Source organism: Stereum hirsutum, assembly GCF_000264905.1.
Source record: "Stereum hirsutum FP-91666 SS1 unplaced genomic scaffold STEHIscaffold_26, whole genome shotgun sequence".
Taxonomy (NCBI): domain Eukaryota; kingdom Fungi; phylum Basidiomycota; class Agaricomycetes; order Russulales; family Stereaceae; genus Stereum; species Stereum hirsutum.
In genome coordinates, this window is record NW_006763156.1 from 71,600 (window position 1) to 90,555 (window position 18,956).

The 18,956-nt window shown below is 51.4% G+C and overlaps 8 protein-coding genes across 8 annotated transcripts; 4 read left to right on the top strand and 4 right to left on the bottom strand.

Annotated features, from left to right (window-relative positions):
• Nucleotides 1–168: 168 nt before the first annotated feature.
• On the top strand, nt 169–690 carry STEHIDRAFT_30913 (uncharacterized protein; the record flags this gene model as incomplete). Its single annotated transcript, XM_007311324.1, has 2 exons — nt 169–329; nt 411–690. Coding segments are annotated over 2 exons (441 nt in total), but the record flags the coding sequence as incomplete, so codon positions are not given.
• Nucleotides 691–2,597: 1,907 nt separating this feature from the next.
• On the bottom strand, nt 2,598–4,750 carry STEHIDRAFT_143178 (uncharacterized protein; the record flags this gene model as incomplete). The annotated part of the gene is made up of 6 exons (XM_007311349.1): nt 2,598–2,754; nt 2,825–3,152; nt 3,230–3,876; nt 3,951–4,066; nt 4,139–4,190; nt 4,254–4,750. The coding sequence occupies 6 exons, from the start codon at nt 4,748–4,750 to the stop codon at nt 2,598–2,600; spliced, it is 1,797 nt and encodes a 598-aa protein (XP_007311411.1).
• A 658-nt stretch (nt 4,751–5,408) lies between these two features.
• On the top strand, nt 5,409–6,890 carry STEHIDRAFT_88116 (uncharacterized protein). The gene is made up of 4 exons (XM_007311350.1): nt 5,409–5,875; nt 5,957–6,221; nt 6,285–6,458; nt 6,542–6,890. The coding sequence occupies exons 2-4, from the start codon at nt 6,066–6,068 to the stop codon at nt 6,608–6,610; spliced, it is 399 nt and encodes a 132-aa protein (XP_007311412.1). The 5' UTR covers nt 5,409–5,875; nt 5,957–6,065; the 3' UTR covers nt 6,611–6,890.
• Nucleotides 6,891–7,164: 274 nt separating this feature from the next.
• STEHIDRAFT_106193 (selenocysteine lyase) lies at nt 7,165–8,881 on the bottom strand (the record flags this gene model as incomplete). The annotated part of the gene is made up of 3 exons (XM_007311351.1): nt 7,165–7,457; nt 7,564–8,040; nt 8,132–8,881. 3 exons carry the CDS (start codon nt 8,879–8,881, stop codon nt 7,296–7,298), a joined length of 1,389 nt encoding a protein of 462 aa, XP_007311413.1. The 3' UTR covers nt 7,165–7,295.
• A 2,311-nt stretch (nt 8,882–11,192) lies between these two features.
• On the top strand, nt 11,193–11,650 carry STEHIDRAFT_163645 (uncharacterized protein; the record flags this gene model as incomplete). The annotated part of the gene is made up of 2 exons (XM_007311352.1): nt 11,193–11,371; nt 11,470–11,650. The coding sequence occupies 2 exons, from the start codon at nt 11,193–11,195 to the stop codon at nt 11,648–11,650; spliced, it is 360 nt and encodes a 119-aa protein (XP_007311414.1).
• Nucleotides 11,651–11,673: 23 nt separating this feature from the next.
• Nucleotides 11,674–12,306, bottom strand: STEHIDRAFT_116505 (uncharacterized protein; the record flags this gene model as incomplete). The annotated part of the gene is made up of 1 exon (XM_007311353.1): nt 11,674–12,306. The coding sequence occupies one exon, from the start codon at nt 12,304–12,306 to the stop codon at nt 11,674–11,676; it is 633 nt and encodes a 210-aa protein (XP_007311415.1).
• A 326-nt stretch (nt 12,307–12,632) lies between these two features.
• STEHIDRAFT_106199 (P-loop containing nucleoside triphosphate hydrolase protein) lies at nt 12,633–16,719 on the top strand. The gene is made up of 21 exons (XM_007311354.1): nt 12,633–13,283; nt 13,351–13,421; nt 13,507–13,625; nt 13,708–13,762; nt 13,825–14,009; nt 14,087–14,183; nt 14,264–14,372; nt 14,443–14,480; nt 14,557–14,659; nt 14,739–14,805; nt 14,870–14,917; nt 14,980–14,987; nt 15,051–15,109; nt 15,176–15,257; nt 15,320–15,502; nt 15,587–15,739; nt 15,813–15,887; nt 15,961–16,084; nt 16,152–16,310; nt 16,369–16,420; nt 16,490–16,719. The coding sequence occupies exons 1-21, from the start codon at nt 13,203–13,205 to the stop codon at nt 16,566–16,568; spliced, it is 1,947 nt and encodes a 648-aa protein (XP_007311416.1). The 5' UTR covers nt 12,633–13,202; the 3' UTR covers nt 16,569–16,719.
• A 262-nt stretch (nt 16,720–16,981) lies between these two features.
• STEHIDRAFT_173092 (uncharacterized protein) lies at nt 16,982–18,463 on the bottom strand (the record flags this gene model as incomplete). The annotated part of the gene is made up of 4 exons (XM_007311355.1): nt 16,982–17,554; nt 17,728–18,138; nt 18,192–18,389; nt 18,445–18,463. The coding sequence occupies 4 exons, from the start codon at nt 18,461–18,463 to the stop codon at nt 17,016–17,018; spliced, it is 1,167 nt and encodes a 388-aa protein (XP_007311417.1). The 3' UTR covers nt 16,982–17,015.
• Nucleotides 18,464–18,956: the final 493 nt, after the last annotated feature.

The window sequence follows — 18,956 nt, forward strand, 5'->3', positions numbered from 1 at the left end:
CACACGACACAATATCTCCGGGTCCTCAACATCCAGAAGACGGTTCTAGCTCGCTCAAGCAGAGCAGCAAGTTCTACTTTCAAGAAGATATGGTCGTAGTCCGCGTACGTTATAACTGATTTTTATCCTAGCCATCCATTCTAATCACGACTGGGCCGACGCCCGTAGGTCGAAAACGTGCTGTACCGCATCCCTAGCCATCCATTCATCCGTAAGCCATCAAAGCTGGCGGCTCGATTTCTTGATGCTGTCGATACCGCCAAGAACGTCACGCTCGAGGATGTCTCGTCCTGCGAGTTTGAAGCGTTTCTCTCCGTCCTGCATCCTACGTAAGACTGTTTAGTACTTTCCCATACATGCGTTCATCGTCAAGAACTGATCATCCACGTTTCTTGCGTACGATGCGATAGGGACTTCGAGCACGGCGACGTCCATTCCGTCGAAGACTGGATCTTCGTCCTTCGCCTTGCTACGCGCTGGGGTTTCGAATCCATTCGCAAGCTCGCTATTAACCGTCTCGATCCGATCGCGACTCCCATTGACAAGATTGTGGAAGGCAAGGCGTGTGGAGTCGAGAAGTGGCTGGTCCCAGGCTTCGCAGATCTGTGCAATAGGGCCGGATGTCTGACCAAGGAAGAGGGAAGACGGTTGGGTGTGGACGATGTCATATTTATTGCAAGTATGCGAGAGAGCGTGAGGGAGCTGAATACGGGTTCTAGTCCTAGCTCATTCGAGGACGATTTGGCGCGAAGTGTCAGGGACCTCATGCATCCACAGCCTTCGGCGACGGTCTACCCTCTTGTGGCGGAAAAACCTACTTGCGGGTCAAGTACCGAGGGCGAGACAGCAGACAAACAGATGTCAAAATCGTACGAAGCGGAAGAGCAGGACGAAGAGGTGACAAAGAAAGGAAAGAAAAATGCAAAGATGATGAAGAAGGAGAAAAAGGCGATGGAGATGGCGGCGAGGGAGAGAGAGGAGAGGGAGGAGAGGGTGAGGGTGATGAAGGAGGCAAAGGAGATGGGGGCGAGGGAGAGGGAGGAGAGGCAGAAGAGGGAAGGGGAGGAGAGGCAGAAGAGAGAGAGGGAGAGGGAGAGGGAGGAAAGGGAGAGGGAAGAGAGGGAGAGGGAGGAGTGGGAGGAGAGGGAGAGGGAGAGGGAGGAGAGGGAGAAGGAGGAGAGGGAGAGGGAGGAGAGGGAGAGGGAGGAGAGGGAGGCAAAGGAGAAGGCAGCGGCAGATAGGGGGGCGGCGTCGAGTGGAGTCAAAACTAAGGAATTCGAGTTGAACGAGGCGGGATCTCCTCCAGGGCCAATCAATCTTGGAGTCCGCCCAAGTCCATTCGACAGACTTCGTGCCAAAACGTCAGCGAACTCGTCCGGCTCTACAAAACGATTGGGCCAATCCGGATCCCTTTCCGAGCGCGCTGGTTCCGCAAAACAGGGAACAAGAAACCCTTGGCACGTGCCCTACCCCGCGCCGGATACTGTGTCCTCCACGACTGATGGTATGGCGGATTAGTCACAACCACAGCAATGGTTGGGTATACTGGGACGACAATGTAGCATAAGGATGACAGGAAATAGCGGTAGGATTCTGTAGGACAATGACGAGAGAAGGGAATCGGTGCATAGGAGAAGATTGTGTAATCGTCGAAGGTAAGGCTTGTGTTGTAAACCACTGGCTAGTCCCAAGCTTCGCGGATCTTTGCAACAGGACCCAATGTCTGACGAAGGAAGAGGGAAGGCGGTTGGGCGTGGACGACGTCATTTTCGTTGTGGATATGCGGGAGAGCGTAAGGGAGCTTTGCACGACGTCTGGCCTAAACACATTCGAGGAAGGCTTCGCGCGAGATGTAAGAAACCTCGTACATCCGGTGCCTTTAGTGCAAGACGAAGTTCGCTCTTCGCCAACAAACGAATTCTTCGTCAACGAGACAGTCATAGAACAGAATTTGGGAACGGGCATCTCCATAGAATATGAGAACGCAGACGACATAAAGGGGACGGACGAGATAAAAGACAATGGTGATGTGGACTGTGGGGAAACGAGAGGGGTGGAGAGTCTCGAGCGCGATGAGCCGTCCGGAGGAAACGGTGGAGGATGGGGTAGCCTTCTCGCTACCCAAGGTGAGGAGCCGCCACAGGAGAATGGTGGAGGATGGGGCGCACTTCTCGGTGGCCAACGTGAGGAACCATCGAAAGAAAATGGCGGAGGATGGGGTAGCTTTGGCCAGTCGGGAACCAGCAGCGGATGGGCGGCGTCCCAGAGAGGACTAACGAACGGGAAGGGAGGATGGGGAGTAGCCGCGTTGAAGGAGGATTCTAGGAAAGGACGACGGGGTAAATAGTGAGTGACAGGAAAAGCAGAATGGGAAATAACTTTTCCGTATATAACCGAGTCGCCGTGATTAGATATGGACATTAGGAAAATAGGCTATGCAGACGTAGATGTACTTGGGAACTGTTTTGTTGTCGGTGCACATTCAATTATTCGCTTGGGCTTGGACCTAGCAGTAGCGCCAGAATCAATTCACAGAAGAAGCTGCGAAAGTAATGAGCTCCATTGAACGCTATTGGAAGAGGACAGACAAAATTCATTCAATCTAGCGGGCCATCGCACGGTCTGCAGGCCGTCTTAGTCTCCACTTTCTTCGCAAGACTCCTTGGCAATGTCGTCTCCCGCATCCACATCCCGTTTTCTCTCTGCACATGCACCACGCTATACCCACACACCAGCTTATGTTCGTCCCAGTCGCTATTGAAAAACGAGTGCGATAGCCACCATCAGCTCAATCAACCACATCACGGAAGGGATGCATACGGACCTTCTCTGACATTCAGCTCCACAGTAATAATAAATCTGACACTTCGAACATCTCGCCTTCACCGGCTCCGCACAGCCTCTTCTCCCGCATTCGCCTTGGAGCTGTACAAGTCTCTGCAACGTCGAGAATGTATCATAGCTATCGTGTTGGGTCGTCTGAAAAGCACCTATCCTGACGAAAACGTCTTTGGGTGAAGGGGCGGGAAAAGCGGCGTCGAGAAGTGCACGCATGATACGAGGTCGAGGAAGATGAGGTCGAAGTGTCGCTGCCAACGAGGGCGCACATCTTACGGCGATCTCGAATTTGGAATAAAGCTCACTGAGCGGCTCTGAAGAAACAAAGAGACGGATACTTAGTACAAGTAGCAACACCTGGACGGATAGAAATAAAATGAGTCGGACTTACTAACGAAAATGTTGAGAGGATTAGTCAGTTCTGTCCAACTCTCGGTAGAACATAGCATATCCTCCAGCAGTTGAAACAGACCCTGTTGTGCAAGAAGTGCTGCGAAGCTCGCATAATCGTTCCAAGAAAGTACTTCTCCGTAGCGAAGCCCAACCAGTATCAGCTCTAAGATCCGATCTCCCATGAGATCCCTCACGGGCTTCTTGCCCTCGAACCCGCTAAACTCATTGTCTATGACCGTACGCCGCAAGAGCGCGAAGAGACTGCGCCAGAGCGCCTCAGAGCGCAAGAAAGCATGAAAGTGGTGTGGCACAGGTCTAGCAAGATAGCAGAGCGCTTCGATGAGAGAAAGGCACGCTCCCGTTTGATCGGAGTCGAGCCATGTGAGATACCAAGCCAATTTGTCGAAGAGTCGGATGAGAGAGCCGTTGGTGCCTTTAACGATGCGGTCAAGAGTAGAGTCCGGGATTGGATAGGTCTTGCGGTATTCTTTAGCATTTTTGTTAAAAGGAGCGATGAACTGGCGAAGGACGGAGGCAGAGACTATCTTGAATTCGGTATTAGCGTAAGGTTTGTACCTGTCGCTGCCTGAAAGAGTAGCTCGGACAAGCAACGGGAGTGTAAGGTCAGCAGCGTCGTCGAGGATCCTAGAAGAGTTCAAGTAAAGAAAAGAAAATGTTGAGTGCCTGTTTTTGAAAAATGGAAATGAATGGGCACTTACTTGAATGTTGATGGGTCGTAGTATAGTACAGTAATTATCAAAGAAGCAAACAGAATTCGCTCGGTTCGGCCCCAGGCCTTCGATAGGAACGAGTCGTCATTGAAGTCGGTCCAAAACTGTATAACACACGGGATTAGTAGGGGTGGAATAGTTGCATTGAAGAATACAACCTTTTCTGTGAGCCTTACCCAGTACTTTCGCACTGTATCGATAACGAGACGGTCGTTCTCCGAGAGGGGGCTAGAGAAATGAGTGCATGCGCGGTACATCGGCTCCAAAGGAGGACACCATGAGGGAGCATACTTTGTGAGAGTGATTGAGAACGATATAGCCCATGTGATGTACGTAGAGGCGGTGTGGATTGAACTCACGGCTCGAAACAGGTGGACTTTCTGTCCTCGACTTGTCGAAAGGAACGGCACGGAAGCGGGCGATTCCCACGATGGCGCGTTAAGCGCCTGGAGAACTAGCAACTCGACGACGCCACCCGACACAAGATGCTGCCAAGCAGGACCAGGATAATCTTGCAAGGACAGACGCGCAATGGCGATCTCTGCAGGAAACACGCTCTGTGAATTTCGTGGGTCAGATAGATTGAAAGATCTTGGTGCGGCTGGAGGTTGCCTCACCGTGAAGTCATCTCCCCATTTGTTTGGCGGTTCTCTGGGGGACATGATGTGAAGAGCGTCGAGGACCCGACGAGGGTTAGACTCGACATGAATATCCCATTCACTTTGTAAGCCCGGGACTTCATATGCTCGCCAGTAATCTGAATCGTATATTGGAAGGTTTTTCGACATTGTGAAAGCAGATCCAAGTCGGCGAAAGTAGACACTGTTGTCGAGGAGACGGTGGAGTAGGCTATGAATGTCTCAATGAACCTTTCGTAAAGCTAGCAAGGAAGCGTAGGAAAGCTTTGGAGATGAGGGTAAAGAGCAAGAGACAAAAGTGTCAACGCGTAGATCAGCCGTTCATGTGATCGATAGACACAAAGGCTTGAAACTCCGCTCGGCAATAACCACGCCACTGAGCCACACCCACGATTCGGGCAGCATCGGGTAGCGTCGACGTCGCTTCTCCCTCCACTATATAAGTTGCTCGACCTCGACTATGCTCTACGAACTCTGGGTACGAAGGCCTAGCTAGTGTCCGAGCCATATTCTAACTTGCACAGCGTCGGAGCTACAAGACCTCGAAGATTGTGATACTTAGAGGCGCGTAGGAACCGTAGCGAACAACTAGCGAGATGTGATCTTGCTGATGCAGATATCCAACAAGCCACACCAACGAGAGCTAGTTATTGCCGTTCTGAGATCAGGTTGGGGCGTTTGGCTAGCGAGATCACGGCTAAAGATGACCTTTGTGAAAGATCCATGACTCTGTGAGTGTTGCCCAGACTGTTCTTTTCCTAGCCCATGACGGCTCTCCAGTAAATCGACAGGAACTCCGACTTCCCTCCGTGATTGAACCTAGTGCATTGTTTCGTGCATGATTGATGTCTTCTTGATTGATGCATCGCATCTCTCAATGGTGTTTAAAGGGCTCGGACGAAGGTGGGCTGCTCGCTGTACATAGAACAATCCCCCTCGTTCAGGTAGGATTGGCGGATGTAGCGCTGAAATCCTCATATCCTAAACTCTCTTTGAGGGAAATTAACCTCAAGTATGCGAATAAACCAGTGATAGTGGACAGCATCCATCGCAGTATGGCGTTCCTCCACTTAATCACCTACCCACTCTGCTTCCGTCCTCATCGTGGCTTACAGACCCATGTCGTGGTCCCGAATTAGAGATATTTCAGGCTGAAAGTTCCAGCTTGTGCCCAGGCTGACGAAAAAACCCCGCTGAATGCGGCTGTTTGACCATTTTTACTCAAATTTATTGCTGCATTAACTCCACGGTGCCTTGTCTGGATACTATAAAGAGGTGCGTAATTTCCTCGACCATGAGTCCCTATCCCTCGCCAATTCATCTTACCACCATGGCCTCAACGCGATTCTTCACCAGCTCTTGTCTTGTCATCGCCGCCATCGCTCTCGCGTTGCTTCCCACTACGTTTGGTAGCGCGTCGTCGCCCCTTGCACGTTCGAACCTCCACAGACGTCTCGCCGATACCATGACAGTGGCACAAGTTCCCCAATCCTGTTTGCCCAGCAGCGAGCCGCCATGCATGTGTCCCATAGACCTCAACGACGACACGGGCGTCCTCATCAACGTATACCCCGGCTATCAATGTGCCTACCCCGGGGGAGCATGCACCTGGAGCGACACAGTACGTCCAACGTTCCTTGGTCCCTCCTGAGCTCGAGCCTATACTTACCTTTCCTCGAAACAGGACGGCTCGCTTCAGAATACGCACCAGACGAACTGTCCGCAAGTCGCACCGTGCCCGGGCGGTGTGGGAACGTGCACCTGTCCGATCGACAATAATTTGGACACGGGTGTGTTGATCAACCAGTTTAGGGGGTACCAGTGCGCGTATACTGGCGGGGCTTGTACTTGGGACTATGTGCGTTTTACTCCTTCTCGGATCGACCGTTATGTTGTGGGTGTTTGTTGAATCGTGTACTGATGGGTTTCGTTGTGGAACAGGACGGAGATCTTCAGAATACGGGGCAGACGAACTGTCCGACGGTCGCAAAGTGTGTGACGCCGGCTTAGGGCTTTTGAAATGTAGCAGTCACCGTCACCATACTTTTCCATCTTCTCCAAGGGCGTCATGGGCGTATCTTACAAGGTGGTTTTGTTGGGCGTTGGAGCCCATATTTGCGCAGCATGCAGACGAGACCGGGATGAGTAACGGAGGAAATTAATCAGTGGCTCGCCAGCGTCGAGAGAAACAGGACTTGGGGCGGACAAATGGTGGCTTAATTATTCTGTTGGAAATGATGCATCAATACAGCTGCCAGATTACGGGTCTGAATCTATCATTACTTTATGCTATCCGACCTTCCACCTTGGAAATATGGGTGAAACAGATGTGGAAGGCGTTAAGAAGAGCGTAGAGAGCAGGATTGAACGAACCTTTAGGACTCCGCTTGACGAAGGTCATTGTGCCACATTTCGGGTGGCGTAGCACCAAAGAGCTCGACATTGTATAAGAGACTCATCTAGGCTCACTTTCACCAAAGCACCACGTATCATGCATCAAGCTTGAATAAACTCCATGAAATCACGATCTCAAAAGACAAACATCATGCACATTCGTACCTCACCCGACTTAGCCCAAAGGCATACACCTATTCTCGATACACTCGCTGTCTCCAGCTTCGTCAGCTTGACAGAACAACAACAGCTAAAATACAGCACCATTTTTTTTAGCTAACATACAAGGCCATCAGATCGATCAAGCCAACACCTCCTCCAAAACCTCGATGATCCTCTGCACTTCCTCCGTCGTATTATAATGCACGAGCGAGATGCGCACCGCAGCGTCGTCGAGGTCGATTTTGGGGCTAAGATTTTCGACGAGGGTATATGCGTAGAAATGTCCGTAGCGAATTCCGATCTAACGAAATGTCACGCGACCAACACCAGTAAGCATCAGCTCTTCGCACACAACAAGGATGCGCTGTCCTCAGAAGCGCAGAGAGAAGAATCAGAAAGAAACGCACTCCTCCCTTCTTATCAAACACCTCCACCACATCCTTACTCCTGATCGGCCTCTCCCCCCTCACCACAAAACTAATCGTCGGCACCCGTCCCAATCCACCCCTCTCATCGCCCACGATCAACACGCCCCTGCTCTCTTTGCTCTTCAAGTAGTCCAATAGCGGCTGCACGAGCGTTTGCTCGTGTTTCGCAATTTCGGTGAACGCTGCGTCGAGTTGCGCGACTTTGGCTTCGAATGTGAATGATGGAGGGGAGGAAGGGGAGGGAGAGGTGGTGGAATGGGGAGCGAGGGAGAGGAGGTATTCGAGGACGCCGGTTGTGGCGTAGACGAGTTCGTAGCCTGGGCCGCCGGGTTGAATTTTCCAGGATGTGGAGTGGGCGGGATCAGAGTAGGGGAGGAAGTGGTGCGTTAAGGAGCCGAGGGAATTGGCGAGGGATGAACGGCGGGCGTAGAAGGTGGAAATGTGGGGTCCGTAAACCTATGAACGATGACCAGCGAGGGCCACAAATACCCCACACGGTCAGTTTAATGTAAGAGGGAAAAAGGGAAAAGGGGTGAAAAGAACGCACCTTATACAACGAAAAGAAACAAAAGTCGATATCCCAGTCCCGCACATCAACCCTCCTATGCGGCGCATACGCCACACAATCCACACTAACCTCCACCTTCCTCACCCCCACCTCCTTCGCCTTCTCCCTCAACCTCCTCACCACGCTCTTCACATCAACGACACTGCCCAGTAAATTCGAAGTCGCAGTGAACGCGACGATCCGCGTCTTCGAAGTGATGAGCGGAAGGAGATCTTCGACATCTAATCCGACCGCATACGGATTGTTCGGCGATATCGATGTGAGATGTCTCGTGTGCCAGAACTTAACGCTCGCTCCGACGCGTTGAGCCAATTTCTTCCAAGGTCCTGCATTCGCCTCGTGCTCCCCAGTAACTATAATCTCGTCGCCCGCCTTCACCCCTCCCTCGCCTCCATACTCCAACGCCCTCGCAATATTATCACACGCCACAGTCGAACTCGCCGCGAACCCTACCTCCTCGACGCTCTCCGCATTGAAAAGAACCTGCGCGGCGTCCAGACCCTCGCTGATGCGCGAGGTGGCGGAGACGGAGACGGAGTAGGAGGCTCCGAGTTGGACGTTCGTGTTGGTTAGGTAGGAAGTTAAGGCGTGGAGAGCGTGTGAGGAACATTGGGAGCCGCCGGCGTTGTCGGCGAAGATGTAGGGTTGGGAGTTGATGGAGAGGGGAGAGGTGGGAGATAGAGCGGGGAAGGCGGCGCGTGCGGCGGAGACGAAGGAAGTGGAGGACATGGTAGTGCTCGTTGTGTAGTGGATGTGGATGTCCTGGAGGAGGGGAAGAAGAACGCGTGAGATGCGGGGGAGATGGAGAGGAGGGGTTAAGTACTCTGTGAGAGTGTGTGTAGTCTATTGCACCCAGTGAGCAGCTGGCCGGCCTTCATCGATGGAGGGAAGCGGAAGGATCACGGGGCTAAGATAAGATGCCGATCGACTTGCACTGAGAACAAGGTTAGGGGTTTCGACGACATTTTCGCCTTCCGGGAGCAGATGGCGTACCAAGCGGGAGGAAGCGTCTTTGTCGTAGAGAGAACAGAGGCCAGGACATACTTAGTCAAAGGACATCGACAAATCGGCTAGCATTCGTGAGAGAAGACGTAGAATCGAACAATCCACAAGTGCTGAGGTATGAACACGCAGGTATATAAAACTCGCAAAAATATGGATCAGCGGTAGAAAGACATATAACAAACTGTGTTCTTTATATGCTCTACAAAAGAGCGTGGAATGATACAAGTGGACAACAATACGCTGCAATGACTCGCGGCTACAGGCGTTTCTTGTCGAAATAGGGAAGTTGCCCAGCCAGTACCGAATGTGGGAGAGTTATGAGAATATCAGAAAGAAAAATGCGGGTGAGGTTACTCCACGGTCAGTCCCTATTCAAGCCTCGAGAGCATCCAAGATCAAACCATCAATGATTATGAGTAACATAGGCGTAGCCAATGGTGCACATAGAGAGAACCAACAGAAGACGAAGGAGACAGTGCCGTTGTGTCTCATTAAGAGCCAGGTATAGACACGGCGACGCGTTTGACCAAATATGATAGTCACTATGGCTGTGAGCAGCAGACCATGGCATGCATGATGAGGACAGGTGGCAAGGACTCGAGTCGGAAGTCGTCCGTTGGCCCAGTCGAGAAAGTAAGGAAAACGCTAGGTCATACGCGCAACATGGAAGAAATAAATAAATCTTGTCCTGAACTCATCATCGACACAAGTACGAGGTCTAGTCGACACAAAGGGAGGTTGAAGCAGGCTGAAGCACTGAAAGAAGTTGGAAAGAAGAAAACGTTCGCAGGCGCTCGGCCACAGCCGCTCCTGGGAGATATCGACGGATTGGGATGGTATGACGTCGTCGTGTTGTTTTTCTCCACGTGCCCTCACTTGTTCCTGTTCCGCTCATCTCTGGGAATTTAAAGAGTCAGTCTACAGTTCTACTTACCCAAGGTCTACCTGCTGTCTTTACTTGTCCTCTTGGAGAAACACTCCAGGTTATATGTGAAGTTATCCACATAAACCGACAATCCTGGATTATTTCACCACCAGACGTTGAGCTGGTTTCGAAGGAACTTCCCGAATTTGACACTGCACCTACACACCGTCATACCACGACCTGGTACGATCCTCCATCGGGTCTCTCCTTGATGCATCAACGGATCCCTCCCCGTGCCCTGGTCGTCATTCTCGGCCTCAACCAGCACTCGTCCCTACTCACCCTCGTCGTTCTGATGTCATCCATAGCCGAGAGTAAGTATCGAGGATGTGGGCGACTTCAGGCGACTTCCTGTGAATTCCCTTGGCTTTTACATTCACGTTTTGTTGGAAGCTTTGAGGCAGCGGTTCCTTACCCCACAATCATCGCAGAATTTAATTTGCGAACAGATCCAGAAGAAGCTCCTGGCGTAAGTGGCACGTACGCGTGTGAAGATCGTACCTGCAGGTTCTCGTTCTGGTCTGCGCTCCTCTTCCTCTAGCAGTTGGAGGCCCCACGCAGTCTTCAAGATATCCAAGAAAGGTGAGGATGTTGTCTTTAGTAGGTCCTTGCTTGATCTCTTCCATTTGAAAAGCTTGACATGACCGTACACCTGAGCAAAGCACGTTGATTATTTTCATTCTGCGTGGCTACACTCGTTACTTTAGACCAGCGCGAAGTTCGCCTGGAAGGGAATATGGCTCAGCAACTTTCATATCGCCGTCGTCAGGGGCGCTCCTCAAGAAATTTATCGTCCATATTGGAGGATCCCCGCCGCGAACGTTCTCTCCGGAAGGCACTTTGAGAGGCCGTTCCCCGCGTTTGGTCTGCGATGTTCCTCCCTCGTCAGGTATGACGTACCACCGTACCTTCACGGAATACCAACATGACCCCGTGCCTTACTGCATACATCCACTTCAGCTACGCATGACGGCTGAGGCGCAGGGTATATAAACCCTTCCTCCACACTCCAGCATTCTTCTTCTGCACGTCACCCTCCAGGCCTTGTCGTACCGTTACGTTTCCCAATACTTCAAAACTTATAATCAACTTACGCTCCCGACGACGAAAATGCTCACGAACACCCTCATCACCGCTCTCCTCTCTATCACCGCCGTCTCCTATGGCGTGAACGCCCAGTCCAGCACCGCGAGCTCCGCGGCGCCCTCAGGCTCTTCTATTCCCGGTCTGACGACTTGTATCGTGCAATGTCTGCTCCAGGCCGCGTCGACGGGTGGCTGCTCTTCTTTGTACGTACCACAACCTCAACCTCGTCCTACCCTTCCTCGCTCTCCCGCATGACGATGTACTGACGTCGTTCATCTCTCGCAAATTAACCGTATGATAGCACCGATCTCGACTGCATCTGCTCCTCCGGTGCATTCCAAAGTGCAGCCATCGTCTGCGTGGACTCTGAATGCCCCACGGCCGACCAGCAGACTGCTCTCGGCTTGCAACAACAATACTGTGGTTCTAGTGCGTCATATTCTCCGTTCTCATCACTCTTCATCATCGTTTCATTTCATTAACTGTCTAATTTATTAATATTTTTTCAAATTTCAGGTTCATCTGGATCTGGCTCCGCTACCGCAACCGCAACCGCCTCCAGCTCATCCACCACCGCCACCTCTCCCTCCTCCGCATCCGCCTCCTCCGGCGCATCTTCTGCCTCCGCCTCATCCGGTGCATCCTCCGGCGCCTCATCCGCCTCCTCCATCGTATCCGGCGCATCCTCCGGCGCCTCATCCATCGCCTCATCAGCCTCCTCCGCCGCTTCCTCCGTAGCCAGTGTCGCCAGCTCCGGTGCGAGCTCCCTAGCCAGCGGTGCCAGTTCGGCCATAAGTTCATTGGCGAGTGGAGCGAGTTCTGCTGCGAGTTCGGCTAGTTCTGCTGCGAGTTCGGCTAGTAGTGCGGGGAGGGCCGGGGTGATGGGGTGTGGTGGGGTGCTGGGGATGGTGGTGGGGGTTGTGGGGATGGTTGTTGGGGGTGGGTTGGTGCTTTGAGTGGGTTTAAGTTGTTGATTTTGGTGATAGGCCCGGGATGGTGATGCTTGGGAGATGACGATGCGCACGCCGGGATACAGGCTACTCTTCCCTGTGCTGCTGCTGCTGCTTCTTTTGCAGAGTTGTGGTGCGCATACGCGCATATATTTGCGTGGTTCTGAGACGGTGGCACGTTTATGCATGAGGTTTACGATTTGACTGATGATGTTCTCGTTTACGCATACTTACTGATACCTTTACGAGTACATACGACTCTTCCTCTTTTTTTCGGGTTTGACAATGTAGATAATTGCTGCTACATGAATTGCTTTGATTCCGTCCTCTGTCCTGATGAAAGATGAACGACGAACGACGAACGTTGAACGAGTGGCGTGCGCGCCACAGCGGGGAGCTTCGGAAGCAAATCGGGCTAGGCCGTTAGTACATGTTGACGCGACGATGACCGACGACTTTGTGCAAAACTTTGGTGCCCTTTCCTACTGCTTCATTCGTTCCACTGGTCTTTACTGTCGTCTACAATCGGAACTTGGAACGACCGGCTTCCAAGTCTTCGCAAGCTCATCGTGATTTCCTAGCATTTTAGATCAAGCTCTCATGCTCGATTCACAAAGATCGAGTGGCATGAGGGACCGCTCGCAAGCGCTCGTATCCTAGGATTGTGCGTCCCACCTCAGGTTATCACTATCACTCAACTTCCACGGTGGCCTGCACGAGCTTTCCATGCTGCATCATTCCGTCTAAGTATATCAGCTTCCCATCGTCCTCGTTCCCGCTATTACTAGTTAGACCCCATTCTGGTGACCTATCAGTCCCTAGGATGTCTCGTTCTCGCCGCTCATGAGAGTGTGATCTGACTCGTATGGGACCCCATGCTCAACATTCCTTCGAAAGAGTTCTCCCAATGATCGTGGCGCTGAAATGCTAGGATAGCTGTAGTTGGGTTTGGGTTGTAATTGATGACTGCTGAGGGATATATATACGCAGTGCGCTTTGTGACTGATAACAGAGTGCGCTCGTACCCTTCAACATCCTCAGTCGCACCACCACTACCACCACTCTATATCTATCTCAGAGCAAAATGGCACGTACAAAGCACGGTTGGGCAGACGAGGTCGAGCGCACGCCGAGTCCTCCGCCTGCGCCCCCTGTGGAACGCAGTGTGAGGTTCCCACCTTGTGTATTTCCCGCTGCCATCATTGATGAAGAGATATGGGTGTCTGATCTAGGAGGAGGACGAAGCGCTATACCAGAAATCTATCGTCCAGCAAGATCGCAAGCTGCTTCGGCATCAGATATGGTACGTCACGCCACCTTCTTACCCTCGTCTATTCTCATGTATGATACTGAATACACCATCGGGACTGTTTTGTGCGAATTGATAGGTCTAGAGACGACAGCAGATATATTCCCTTCGACCCAGAATCGTATAAGCCCCCGCCCATCCCGCCGAAAGACGAGAAAAACTATTTTTATATCAATTCAAGGAGGCAAAGACCGGCTCGTTAGTGCCAATGTTCCCTTCTGCCTATTCACTGTAGAAAGGAAGGAAGGAAGCTGACCATTGACTACTTGGGGAATGTTAGACGAGCCGTCCATCGTTCTTAGCGACTTCAGTGATACGCTCGTCACATATCTGAGGTGCGTGTACCATTGACACCCATATAGCCCCTCTCGACTCGACTGACTGGTTGTACACACAGGGTCGCATATGGAGACCAGTTCTATTCCCCAGACCCCGAAAAGAACCCCGAAGATTTCTTCACCGAGATCCATCGCAAGACCTTCCGGAAGACACTGGAGAAAGCGAAGATGGCGCTGGATGCGGTGGACCCGGAAGAGCAGAAGGAGGTCGCTGTGTCATTGGGGTATCTTGATGCGAAACTGCGTACTTTACAGTCATTGGCCCACGGCTCATTCATTCATATTGTATACTGACCTGGACGACCACATTGTTGGTTATAGCGGACCATGAGGACGAGGAGACGGTGCAGTTCTTGAAGGACCTCGTGGAGCATCTTCCGGTGCTGAACGACTACCTCGAGGAACAATTCGAGCCTACGTTCGTCCCATATTCACCTCCATGCCCTGCTCTCCACCAACTGAAACTGAAACTGATACGCCATGCCCCGGTTTTGATAGTGCAAAAGAGCTCGAACTATGCATCGCGTACGGCAACATATCATTCGACCTGCTCAAGTACCTCTTCACTCCAGGAGATGAACTGACGACGATCGACATGGGCGGAAAGGTATGTTTCTTTTTCTTGTCGAACTGGTTGTGCTATATGTTAGCCAGGGCTGACTCTGAACTTATTATAGCGAATCGTGTTCGTGCTGCAATCGACGTCTTATCATTCGTACGTGCCTTTATCCTTCTCTTATTTTGGTCCATACTGATGCATGTATAATTGTGGTCGTTATTTGTGCGTACAGGTCGTTTTCGGGTCGGTACTTCGATCTGCGGGGTCATGGGTATGAGTGGGACGGGACAGCATATACTACATACAGTGTGTCAAGGCAGATACAAGATTTCACAGTACGTTTCGCGATCGCCAGAATACTCGAATGTATGCGCCCTAGCACTTATCATCTTTTTTTTTCGTCTTATTGTGCAGGGTACGGAGGCGATCGATGGACTGAGTTGTCAACATACGACAGCAGCTATCAACGCAAAATTGGCTGGTGAGCTCGCAGCCTTCCTTGAGTGTTGACGGTATTTTGATCATCTTGTCGTTTAATGGTGTAGAGAGAGGAGAGCTCTATACGTCGTATGCCGGTGTGCATTATAAGCTCGGTGAGTCAGGTACTCTACATTGACCCAAACACTCTGTTGAGACTCATACCGATCTACTCTAGCTAGTGGAGTGTGTACACGCTATGCATATAGACTTACATGTGAGGCACTAATGCTACCCCTGATCGTCTAGGCTAGAGTCATCATCGACGGGCGAGGCTATCGGGAGCAAGATGGCTACAGTCGTTCTCCGTCAGTATCTATAAAATATGTCCATATTCGAACAATATTCACGATTAACCCTCCGACTGGATACAGAGACGAGGAGATCCAGACCTTAGATCCAGAACTACTGCATCTTCTTCCACCCTTCCAATACGGCTTCGACCTCAAGAAGAAGGTACGCCCGCTTTCAGTCCGGTATCACATCAACCACAGCTACAGCTCACCGGTTCATGATAGGAATGGGGCCCTTACCTCGTCGAAGACTTACAGGAGGTCAAGTTCGACGAGAATGCCTGGGACCATCTCGTGCTCGATAGCGATATCAAGACACTCATCCGCTCTCTCGTTCAAGTCACGCGGAACTCTACTTCTGCGACGGCGCTTGTGCAGGATGTCATCAGTGGAAAGGGTGGCGGCCTCGTACGTACCTTCTCCCTCTTTTTCATCCAAATATTCAGCACTGGTCTTGGGGATGGAACATGTGGCTCAAAACGCGCTTTGTAGATCGCGGTACTTCACGGGCCTCCGGGTACAGGAAAGACTCTGACCGCCGAAGCTGTGGCCGAACATCTTAAACGTCCGTTATACATGGTCGGATCATCGGAGCTCTCGACGAACTGCTCGGATTTGGAGGATAACTTGAAAAGGATTCTGAGTGTTCGTCTATCCCTCCATATAGCTCACTCTTATGGGCCTGCTACTGAAGGATGCTTCATAATCATTGATACAGCTGGCCACTGCATGGGATGCAGTTCTGCTCATAGACGAGGCAGACGTGTTCTTGGAGCAGCGCAGCTTGCATGAGGTGCGTAATAATCAGAGCTCATTACAGCCCAAGTCCGAATTAAAGGGCTGGTACGATTCGACTCCGTCATCAGCTCGAGCGTAATGCCCTAGTCTCGGTCGCACTCCGTCTCCTCGAATACCATCGCGGCGTCCTCTTCCTCACGACTAACCGGATCAAAGCCTTCGATGACGCGTTCTTGTCCAGGTTTTCCATCGGTATGTTAGCTCCTATTCCATCTTCCGTTAGTCAAGCTCAATACATGATGGTTCAACTTGAACGTAGCTGTGAAATACCCCGAACTCGACAAGCCCGCACGTCTCGCCGTGTGGAAACGGTTCTTGGCCATGGCTGGCCAAAAGATCCACGAAGGGCCAGCGCCGGCTGGTGCCCTCGCCATCGAAGAAAAAGATTTGGATGCGCTTTCGGAGAAGCCTTTCAATGGTATATTGATCTCATTGATGATTTTATGGGAATGGTATCCGCTGACAGTTGTGCGTAGGCCGGACGGTGAAGAACTTGGTTCGGACAGCTCAGGCGCTGGCGCTTTCGATGTAAGCATTTCTCCAAATTTATGATTGCGGGAGGCGATGCTGATGTATATTTCCTCTACGGTTTCGTAGGCAAGAGTCGTTGGAAATCAAGCATATCAATGTTGTCGTACGGGCGCAGGAAAAGTTCTTGAGAGAGTTTGCGACGTAGATTGTGGATGGGCAGGAATAAGCAGGGCAATTAATTGGAAGAAGATATACAGACTTTGTAATGTATCCGGTTGAGACACTCCTCCTGACAATGCATGTATGTTAGATGAACCAGCAGATGCTACTGATGCTAGCAATAACAGTTCGCAGCTGCTCAAAGACCAGGCTCGAATGGGAAAGTGAATATGAGTGGTAACATGTATACCGTATCACGCTTGCTCTTTATGGTTGTAGTTCGTTATAGTTAGGAAGCGTTCTTCATGTAACTGATTATATTAGCCTCTGCACAATTGTTGTCATGTTACAGCGGTATTCCTTTTGTCGCCTGAGGAAGAGGTCTTGCCCTCTGTCAGGAATCCTCATCGGAACCACACGAGTACGCAGTTGATGTATCCAGCACATGACAATGCAGTCGCCCTTTGCATACCGCGGACCCTCGACCGTACGACTAAGGAGTGTAAACAAGAAGGCCCGGATTGAGCCACTCAAATACAGTGCTCCCCTCAAGTTGCTCCCCACTCGCCACATTCCCACCCACAGCCGTCCCGACCCATCTGTGATAAATGCTCTGGTCCGGGTTCTGCCCCGACGAACTGAGATTGAAACTGTACGTCTCCTCATCACCAAGCACGAACTCGAGCACATATCCGGCGGGAATCGTTAACCCGTTGTCTTCTACAGAGCCATAGGGCGTAATCGTGCTGATATCCTTCGTCTTCGTACCTTCGACGGAGCACTGATTCTGCAGGATGACGCCGTCAATGGAGAGATAACCTGTGTTCAGGGTAAGAGGCGAAGGGGAGTTCGTGGAGACAGGCGTTGCGGAGACATATGAAAAATCGTAAGGTCCGACTTGGCCTGAGCCGAAGTACCACGTGGAGACGATGTTGTTGAGGGGTTCAGGGGCCCAGTTCGCATCGTGGTAACCATCACCGGTGAATTGGAGTGGAATACCGTCGACGACGACATCCACAACAGCTGTGCCGCCTGTCAATCAACGAAACCGGTTAGCGCCACCGCCACAATCAGAGCATCGAAGGAAATAGTTGGGAGTACGCCTTCCCAGATGATCATGATTGTCTCTTCGGGACACGGGTGAAGGAGGATGGTCGTGTAGGACGGTGATACATCAGGTTTATGGCCGTTGAACTCGGACTCACCGGGTATAGTTGTCGCCCAACCCAGCTGGTTGTACAAAATGTCTTCCGCATCACTCAGCGTCGTTCCATTGCTGACCAGACTCTCGACTGCTCCGGAGAAATACGGGTCCTTTGTAGTATTACAGGCGAAATGATGCTCGGCCGAGTTAGGGATGAACACTATGTTTCCAGTGAGCCCATATTCTTCCGCAGTGAAGTTGACCGTCCATGAGGAGAAATCTGGCTCGAGGTGGAAAGAACCGACGGTGCCCCAAGTGCCTGTAACTTCCTCAGAGCCATCGGTAGTGGTAATGTCACCGGTATCAGAGGGTATGGTGAGACTGATCGCAGTGCCGTTGGAGAGGAAACCATTGATGGTGATGTAGTACTCAGGGAGTGTTGGGTCGCGATCGCCTTCTTGGATGGGGTAACCTGGGTAGATATAAGCCACACACGTTTCGCAGGTGGAAGAACACGATGAGTACAGTGCCAATATATGGAGAACGTGCCTTGGTAAAAGAGGAGTTGGAATGCCGGAGGCGGGCTGTCGCCTATTGCTTTTCCGATGACTTGAGCCCACCACCATTCTACGGCACCGTTGGAGATACTGGGCTGTATGTACGGCCCATCAAAGGAGGTCGCTGCTGCTACCAAGGAAGTGGATACAGCAAGCAGAAGTGACACTATAAAAATCGTCAGTCTTTTCCGTGTCGAAATAATGTTTGATTTAGAACATACATAGTGTTTTTGTCGACATTGAATCCTGCAGTGTGGGTGATCCTTTGCACCTAGGAGAAGCCAGAGACCAAGGGCAGCCCAGTACGACTTCACAAGAGACTACAGGTCAATCACGCAGCTACCACCCCTCTTATACCCCTTCATCGAACGAAGACGTAGTCTATTCCAGGGCATCACATCACAGCTTTCCGCAAGCGTATCGAATCTGGTACTATACTTCTCATTTACGATCATCACAGTGCCCAGAGCGAGGCAGCCAAGCCGACTCGTATGCAAGGCGAAACATCAAAATCCAATCAGAGAAACAGGTGGGGCTTCGTCAGCACGAAACAACGCATGTGGCTCGCTTTGGAGCACAAGCACAATGAGTTCTTCCCGCCACGATGAGCAAGCATTAAAAGCACGAGCTGCCGACGCTGTCGTCGGTGACATCGTCCATATCGAGGAGGAAAGCTGTGTGATGAATCAGCGAAGACACGTTTGGGCCCGGAGGAAGTTTCGCCGTCTACTGT